The sequence below is a fragment of the Siphateles boraxobius genome, unplaced genomic scaffold, assembly GCF_051911475.1.
Source record: "Siphateles boraxobius isolate OS27281-9 unplaced genomic scaffold, OSU_SipBor_1 41, whole genome shotgun sequence".
In the NCBI taxonomy this organism is placed as follows: domain Eukaryota; kingdom Metazoa; phylum Chordata; class Actinopteri; order Cypriniformes; family Leuciscidae; genus Siphateles; species Siphateles boraxobius.
The window spans coordinates 1,436,805-1,445,863 of NW_027509042.1; the positions used below are offsets into that span (position 1 = coordinate 1,436,805).

A 9,059-nucleotide genomic window follows, 5' to 3' on the forward strand; every position below is an offset into this window, starting at 1 on the left:
GGGAACTAGGGTTACATACGTAACCGAGACGTTCCCTTTCAAGGGAACTTCGAGCTGCGTCAAACGCTGCGGGAACGCGAATACCCACGTCGCCATAGGACCAAATGACCGTCATGTGAGACTAGCGCACAGAGGACGAGAGCACCTGTGCCCCAGGGGTAGAGCTTAAGTCTAGGTCATAGAACTTAATAAAAGTATGCGGTGAAGACCATCCAGCCGCATCACAAACATCACTCAGGGAAACCCCCGACAAAAGAGCTTTAGAAGCAGCCATACTCCTGGTAGAGTGAGCTCGGACAACCAAAGGTGAAGGCTGGCCAGCCGACTCATAAGCAAGTGAGATAGCCTCAACCACCCACTTGCTCATTCTCTGTTTAGACGCCGGACACCCTTTCCTGGGTGGCCCGAAACATACAAAAAGTTGTTCTGATTTCCTCCACAGGGCAGCTCTGTGGACATAAGCGTCTAATGCCCTAACAGGGCAGAGTGAATTAAGTTTCTCCTGGTCCGATGACATAAATGGAGGAGGAGAGAAAGCCTGCAGAACCGTAGGTCTAACAATATTAGTAGGAACCTTAGGAACGTAACCTGGTCTAGGATGCAGAAAAGCTTTAACCATGCCAGGTGCAAATTCCAGGCACGAGGGTGAAACCGACAGAGCCTGCAAATCTCCGATTCTTTTTAGTGAAGAGATAGCAAGCAAAAAGATAGTCTTAAAAGTGAGAAACTTCTCGGGAACTTCTTCGATAGGTTCAAAAGGAGCTAGGGAAAGACCTTCTAATACAATGGCCAGATCCCAAGTCGGCACCCTCGTACGAACTGCTGGCCTCAGCCTCAAAGTGCCACGGAGGAAACGAGTTATAAGCGGGTGTCTCCCAAGAGAAACTCCACTGAAAGGGACGTGGTAAGCAGCTAGTGCCGCCACATACACCTTTAGTGTGGAGGGGGATAACCCTGTGGAGAAGCGCTCCTGCAGGAATTCCAGCACTGCACCCACTGGGCAGTTAACTGGGTCCTGCAGGTGTTCTCCACACCAAGAAGTGAAAAGTTTCCACTTCAAGGCATAAAGCTTCCTCGTGGATGGAGCTCTGGAGTTAAGAATGGTCTCAACAACCTCGGTTGAGAGACCGGAGTCTATGAGCTGGGCCCCCTCAGAGGCCAAGCCCACAGTTTCCACAATTCTGGGCGGGGGTGAAGTATCGTGCCCCCCGCCTGGGAGAGTAGATCCCTCCTGACCGGGAGCTCCAAAGGAGAACCGTCCAGGAGAGAAATCAGGTCCGCAAACCATACTCGGGCCGGCCAGAACGGGGCTACTAGTAGTAGACTGACCCCGTCCCGGCGGACCCTCTCCAGAACTCCTGGTAACAGAGCAATCGGGGGAAAGGTGTACAGACGTGACCTCGGCCACGGCTGCACCATAGCATCCAACCCCAGGGGGGCTGGAAGAGTGATGGAGAACCACCGATGACAATGAGTGGTCTCCTTGGAAGCGAATAGGTCCACCTCGGCGCGACCGAAACTCAACCAAAGGAGCTCCACCACCTCGGGGTGGAGTCTCCATTCCCCTGGCCTCGGCCCCTGCCTCGACAGGGAGTCTGCTACCACATTCAAATACCCAGGGAGATACATTGCTCTCAGAGATAGTAGCTTCCCTTGGGACCACAGGAGGATCTGACGGGCCAACTTGTAAAGCCGGCGAGACCGCAGGCCCCCCTGATGATTTATATAAGAGACCACCGACGTGTTGTCTGATTGAACTAACACATGATGGCCTCTCAGGTCTGTTAGGAAGTGTTTCAGAGCCTGAAACACAGCCAACATCTCTAGACAATTTATGTGCCACGAAAGATGATGATCCTGCCACAGACCTTGGGCTGGGCGACCACTCATGACCGCCCCCCACCCTGTGAGGGAAGCATCCGTCGTTAGCGTTATGCGACGACAAAGAGCCCCCAGCACAGGACCTTTGGATAGGAACCAAGTTTCTCTCCACATGACCAGAGCACGAAGGCAGCGCCGCGTGACTTTGAACGTGCGGAGCGGATTTCCCCTCGGGGAGAATCCCTTGGTCCTGAGCCACCACTGTAGCGGTCTCATGTACAACAGGCCGCAAGGTATAACGTTGGACGCTGCTGCCATCAGACCCAACAGTCTCTGAAACTGCTTGACAGTGAGTAGCTGGCCTAGCTTCACTTGTTTCACAGCTGAGAGAATCGAAGCGATGCGGGTCGGAGAGAGTCGCGCCCGCATCGATACCGAATCCCAAACGACACCCAGAAAAGTGGTCTTCTGGGAAGGAGATAATACACTTTTCTTTGCGTTCAGCCTCAACCCCAACTTTCTGATATGAGCGAGGACGACATCTCGATGCCGAACCGCCATCTGCTCGGTCTGAGCTAAAATCAACCAATCGTCGATGTAATTGAGAATACGAATGCCCTGAAGCCTCAGAGGCACTAGTGCTGCATCCATGCATTTCGTGAAAGTGCGGGGAGATAAAGCTAGGCCAAACGGAAGAACCCTGTACTGGTACGCCTCGCCCCCGAAGGCGAACCTCAGGAACTTCCTGTGTTGTGGAAGGATGGACACATGGAAGTATGCGTCCTTCAGATCTATCGTGACAAACCAGTCCTCGGACCTGATTTGAGACACGATCTGCTTGATAGTGAGCATCTTGAATTTTAGCTTCCCTACCGAGCGATTCAATATGCGCAGGTCTAAAATTGGACGCAACCCCCCATCCTTCTTTGGAACGATGAAATATCGGCTGTAATAACCTGACTCCAAACTGGGAGGAGGAACCCGTTCTATAGCCTCTTTTTGAAGGAGCGTTTTCACCTCTTGTTCCAATACCAGAGCCTGCTCGGGGCCCACCACTGTGTGCAGAACCCCTCTGAATTTTGGTGGACGACACCTGAACTGGATAGCATAACCCTTTTCTACTGTCTGCAGGACCCAATGAGATATTTTTGGAAGGCTTTTCCACTCTGCCAGAAATTCTACTAAGGGTACCAGCCTCTCGAGACTGGCCTCTGGTGTAACTTGAGCAGCAGACGCAGCGCCCTGTAACGGCGCACCGGCAGGGAACAACTGGTCTGACCGCTCTGAGACCCTCCTCAGAGGGAGCGAGCGTCCCTCGGGAAAGCGCTCGCTGGGATCGTCTGTGCCCCGGCATAAAGGCGGGGTTGGCAGAACGAGCCCCTGAGGGCACCGAGGAGGAATGGGCACCGTAAAAAGAGGTGAACACCTTTCCGCCTCGGTGGGGACCACCCTCAGCATCCTGAACGGCTTGGCGTCAGGACTTCTTCTTAGCCGAAGCCTTCTTAGCCAATATAACTGTCCTCAGATCAGTTCTACTGGGAGAAGGCTTCGGCTGAGAGTGTCGCGGCTGAGCCCACTGTCCAGCAGGGGGAGCACGAGACGCGACACTCTGCCTCTGCTGCGCTCTATGTGATGAGCTCGAAGACGGCCGGGGCTGCTCCCGCCCAGCAGCCCCAGGGACATGAACTTTAAGGGGAAGAAACTTTTTAAAAGCTGCAGTTTGTTTCTTTTCTTCTTGGAATTTATCGATAACTGAATTCACAGCATCACCAAACAACCCCATGGGAGAAAGAGGAGCATCTAAAAGAAAAGCTTTTTCTCTCTCTTTAATATTAGTCTGATTTAACCACAAATGTCTTTCTGCGGCCACCAGAGCTGCCATAGAACGACCCATTAATTTGGCCGATTCTCTGGTGGCACGCAGGGATAAATCAGCAGCCTGACGCAGTTCGCGAACTACGTCAGTACTGACCTCCTCACTCTCACTCATGTCGCTTAGCAGATCAGCCTGGTATGCCTGCAAGATTGACATAGTATGCAGACATGACGCAGCCTGACCTGCTGCCGAATATGCTTTACCCACCAAAGCCGAAGTGTTTCTTAAAGGCTTGGTGGGTAATGCCGGTGCCTTAAAAGATGATGCTGCTTCGGGGGAGAGATGGCTCGCAAGCGTCTCTTCCACACGAGGCAAAGCACCATAACCATGAGCCTTGGCTCCCATAATATTAGCGTATGTTGAAGTCTGGGGACTAAACACTCTATATGACACCGGTTTTCTCCATGATTTCGACACCTCGGTGTGGAGATCATGGAAAAACGGCAGGCACCGGCGTGGAGGCTGCACACGTGACGGCAAAAATCTCTCATCCAACTTTGATTTAGAAACAGACTCCTGTCTAGTCACTGGCCATTCAATATTAAGTTTTTCAACAGCTCTTGTTAACACCTCCATAAGCTCATCACTCTCAGGAGTGTGGGGTGGCGAATCCTCCACATCTCCCTCAACACTAACAACATCAAGTTCCTCAGAACTGGATAGCTGCAGCATTGGTGCCTCAGCCCGAGCGGAAGAAACCGCAGCGCGTGCTTCCGAACCCGGGACTGAGGCACTGGATCTCACAGGTGAAGGGAGAGATAAGGCAGAGCCCGTCTCAAACCCCGCTGTGAGATCCATCTGCGATCCCCACGATAAGCGCCGCCGCTCTGCCTCGGCAGAAGCGGGACCCGAACCGCGGGGAGCGCGCACCGAACCGCTCTCCTCAAAGAGCGATCGGCGGGAGCGGAGCGTCCTTAACGGCAAACGCTCGCAATGCTCACAGTCTGCTCCCTCGAGAGCAAACTGGGCATGCTGAACTCCCAAACAAACAACACAAAGATCATGTGTATCCCCGCTCGTTAAATAACGCGAGCAGGGAGGAACACACTTTCTAAACTGCTGTTCGTCCGCCATAATCTCTCAATATATATATATATAGGGATAAATTGTTTGTGTGGTGCAGGGTATGTAAGACAGACAATATCACACAGGGACAGATTCACATGTAGCGCGACTGAAAGCACAGAAGCTAATGCGCTTGTGTTTTTGGGGTGCTTTATAGTTTCCTGGTCGATGACGTCACCCGCCTATGACGTTTCATCTCTCCATTGGGCTGATTCCATACGTGCTTCATGACGCACAACGCAGGGGCGTTCCCGCAGCGTTTGACGCAGCTCGAAGTTCCCTTGAAAGGGAACATGACGATGGCATGACTTAACTACAACTTGAACATGAACATAAACAAACAGGAACCATAACTTTGACTAAACTTCAAAATAAAAGACATGAAACATTAACATGAAACAAAACCCAAAACTAAACTTTTTTGCAAACCATTTTATTTCCACAATCCATCTTGCATTTTAATGTTTTTGGATGAAGTATCTTCTGCTCACCAAAGCTGCATTTATTTTGATCAAAAAACAATACAGTAAAAATATTATTACAATTTACAATAGCTATTTTCTATACAAATATATTTTAAAATGTAATTTATTCCTGTGATCAAAGCTGAATTTTCAGCATCATTACTCCAGTCTTCAGTGTCACATGATCCTTCAGAAATCATTCTCATATGATGATTTGATGATCAAGAAACATTTATGAATTTTTTTCAAGGGATTCTTTGATGAATAAACAGTTAATTTGTTTAAAATTCAGGTCATATTATATAAAATTATACATCTATTTACTGTCATTTTTGATTAATGTAATGCATCCTTTCTGGATAAAGGTATTCATTTTAATTTTCCCAAACCTTTGAACAGTAGTGTATACATGTTTAAATGAATTATTCCTCTAGTTACTCCTCAGAAAGTTCACAATCTTCTCGAAGGTCAATTTCAACAAATTCTCTTTTTTGACTTTAATAGTACAAGCAACTTTTTATATTTCAAAAATGCGATTCTTCATAACATGAGGTCAATTCTAATCTCATGTTAACATCTGTTAAATAAAGTGTCTCTCTTGCTTGTCTGTCATTGTTCCTTTAGTCCTGGTGCTGCTGATCTTGACCCTGAAACGTCACAGGAAGGGCCAGCGCATGTCCGAAGAGGAGGAGGACATGCGCGACAACGTCATCAAATACAACGACGAGGGCGGCGGAGAGCAAGACACCCAGGCGTACGACATGAGCGCCCTGCGCAACCTCTACGACTTTCCAGAGGTCAAAAGCTCGGATTCCGGCCCTGACCTGCGCTCCGTCCCTCAGTGGATCCAAAACCGAGTGGTAGGAGACGGCGGGCCGGCCGACTTCACGGTTTTCAAAGGCTACATACGCAAGAAGGTCGAGCAAGCGGACGCGGACTTATCGGTGCCGCCTTACGACTCGTTCCAGACTTACGCTTTCGAGGGCAGCAGCTCGCCGGCTCTCTCGCTGAGCTCCATCCGTACGCTATCCACAACCTCAGAGCAGGACTTTTCATACCTCAGTGATTGGGGACCGCGCTTCAGGCAGCTGGCGGGCTACTACGCCCCGGCCCAAGCTGAAGAAGAGGGGTCCTAGCACCATGCTTTTCCCTGATCCGTTCTCAGAGACCCTACTGTCCCGGTCCTGGAGTTGTTTTCCTCCCTGACGCTTTCGCCCACAGTTCCGCAGTGACGTTTTTTGGATCCCAGTTAGTCCGGAGAGATTTAATGTCACTCGTTACACTTTGCAAAGTGACTTCTTGTCTTGTAGAAAAGTTCAGGACAAATATTGAAGGAGAAGAGCATTAGGCCGGGTGCTGGGCAAACCTCCAACATCTTCTCACCTGTCAGAGAGAGCAAGAAGAAGCAGGGCTGTGCCATATGCACTACTCAAAACTCCCATTGTTTCAGGTTGGTTTTTTTTGTGATTTCTTTTCCCATCTGTGGAAATAAGAACTTGAACTCACTGGGATCTGGAGGAAGACAATGGATTTTTTTTTTAAATAACAACATTTAAAAAAACCTTAAATAAATATGTATTTATTTAAAGAAAAACGAACAAAAAAAAGTAAAACAATATTTATGTATTTATTGCTTTCTATTTATTTATTTATTCATCCTGGCAAAGGACTGGAATAGAAAAAAATGGACATAATTTTTGAAGAATATTGAAGTTGTCAGGGTGACAGGCAAAGACTGAATATCCTGTGGGTAAAAATCAAGGTCAAAAATCAAAAAATCATCGAGTTGGGGTGGGTTTGTTGAATCGAGTTTGCAAACTATCAGTGACAGTAAATCAGTCTTGAAAATATTTGTATTTATTTTTTAGAGACTCTTTTTGTAAAATATGAAACCGATTCTGGTGGAGAAAAGTAACGGCTATTGGGGTGAATCTCACGAAAACATGCCCAGGTCACGCTTCACCCACAAATCATGAGAATAAAATAAGAAAATACATTTTGCATGAAGATAATGAAGTCTGTTTTAATGGTGCAAGGTTTGTGATATTGTGCTTATGAAAATTAAGCACGTTTTCCCTCCAAATGTTTTGTTTTGTTTTGTATTTCTCCTTATTCCTTTGGTCTGTAATATAGTTAAATATAGTTAAATTACTGTAATTTGTATTGCAGTAGGGAGAATTTGCGGAAAATGTGATTAATTGTCATAAAAATAATTACTAGGCTTCATTTACTTTCTGCAAAATATGATTGAATATTTCTTTCTTTGATTCTGAAGTGAAATAATTCCTTGGCAGGTTTCGTGAGCATTTGTTTTGTCTTGTCATACATTTTGTGTGTTGTGTTGCTTTTTAACTAATTATCCAGATGCCTTGTTGTGGAAGTTGCGTTCAGCATTGAATCTTTTCAAGAGGAATTTTGAAAGACATCATGGCACAAAACACGACAAGAGACAAAAGAGGCCATCTGACAGGTTCTTTATCAGTTCTTTTTTAGACATCCCAAGATATACATGTTCATTAATGATTCATGCGTGTGCCAACAAGTCGTTTCCTCGTGGCTTTCCTTTAGTGATTTGATTGGTTTTTGATCATTGTGTGTTGGGTTGAGGCTGATGAACGAGAGCGATGGCATCAAGACGGGCTGAACCCTCGTGTTTTTCCCAGAACCAGCACCCTTAAATGTCCACCCAAACATGCAGATGTATGGCTAAAATACAATTGAAATCATCAATAAATATTTACGGTTTTTCAAGATTTTTCGAATGCTGAGTTTTTGTGCCACAAAAAGAGTGAATGCGGAAATCTCACGAAAACATGCTAATTTTTTTTTTTTTACATTTTAATAGCGATTACATGCATTTTAGTTCCAAATTATCATTCTAATCTCTGTAATAGGGATGCACCGATATGAAAATTTTGACCGATATCGATAACCGATAATTCTTTATATTTGAAAGCCGATAACCGATATGTTGGCCTATAAATCTAAATCCAAATTTTTATATATATTTTTTGAGAGCCTGATAACAAAAACAAAAGTCTCACCAATAAAAGCCACGTCCCAAACACACAATTATAATGTTCTCATTAGAATTGTATATAGCCTGTCTGACAGACTTGCGTTGCACATGTTGCACTTCACTGTATTGTTCTTTTTTTGAAGTGATTCCAATCATATTTCAGGGAATTCAAAACCATCATGGTGAACAGTGCACATCTGAAGCGTCTCAGCTGAAGGAAATAATCTATTATCTGTCTGCTTTAGTATGTCGGGCAAATGTTCTTATCGGGACGATACTGATAACATTAAAAATGAACATATATCAGCCGATACCAATATGGTGGCCGATATATCGTGCATCCCTACTCTGTAATGCATCCAGAATTATTATTTTTTTTTTTTGGCTTTTGTAATTCTCATTGTTCTTAGTGATGGTTCTCATTATTGTAATACAGTACCCTTTATAAAAATATATAATAAAATGATCTACTTTATGCAAAATGATTACAATTTGCTTAAATGAAGGTCAACATATGAAATACTGCTGTGATGTATAAATAATTTAAATAATGTGTTTTTTTTTTTGCTTTACAGTAATGAGAATATTAGGAGAAAATGTTAATTGTCATAAATATAATGTCACTTTTATATCAATGCAAAAAAAAAAACTTAAATCATTGTAATTTTCTTTATGCAAGTTTTTTATTTAATTCTGGAGGGCAATATGACCCGGATGAGGTTTTGTCAGGAAAAGTGCGTGCAGTGCGGCCGCTATAAACTGATGATGATGTTGAACACAGGGATGTGGCTTTAACACACAGTGCAGCAGCAGA

The 9,059-nt window shown here is 45.5% G+C and overlaps 1 protein-coding gene across 1 annotated transcript in view; it reads left to right on the forward strand.

Annotated features, from left to right (window-relative positions):
• The window catches only part of cdh22 (cadherin 22), a 222,704-nt gene extending 213,977 nt beyond the window's left edge, over positions 1-8,727 (forward strand). Inside the window, exon 12 of the mRNA XM_077197694.1 lies at positions 5,851-8,727. Coding sequence (XP_077053809.1) covers positions 5,851-6,362 — 512 coding nt within the window. The 3' untranslated portion in view covers positions 6,363-8,727. The remainder of the gene's footprint in view (positions 1-5,850) is intronic.
• Positions 8,728-9,059: the final 332 nt, after the last annotated feature.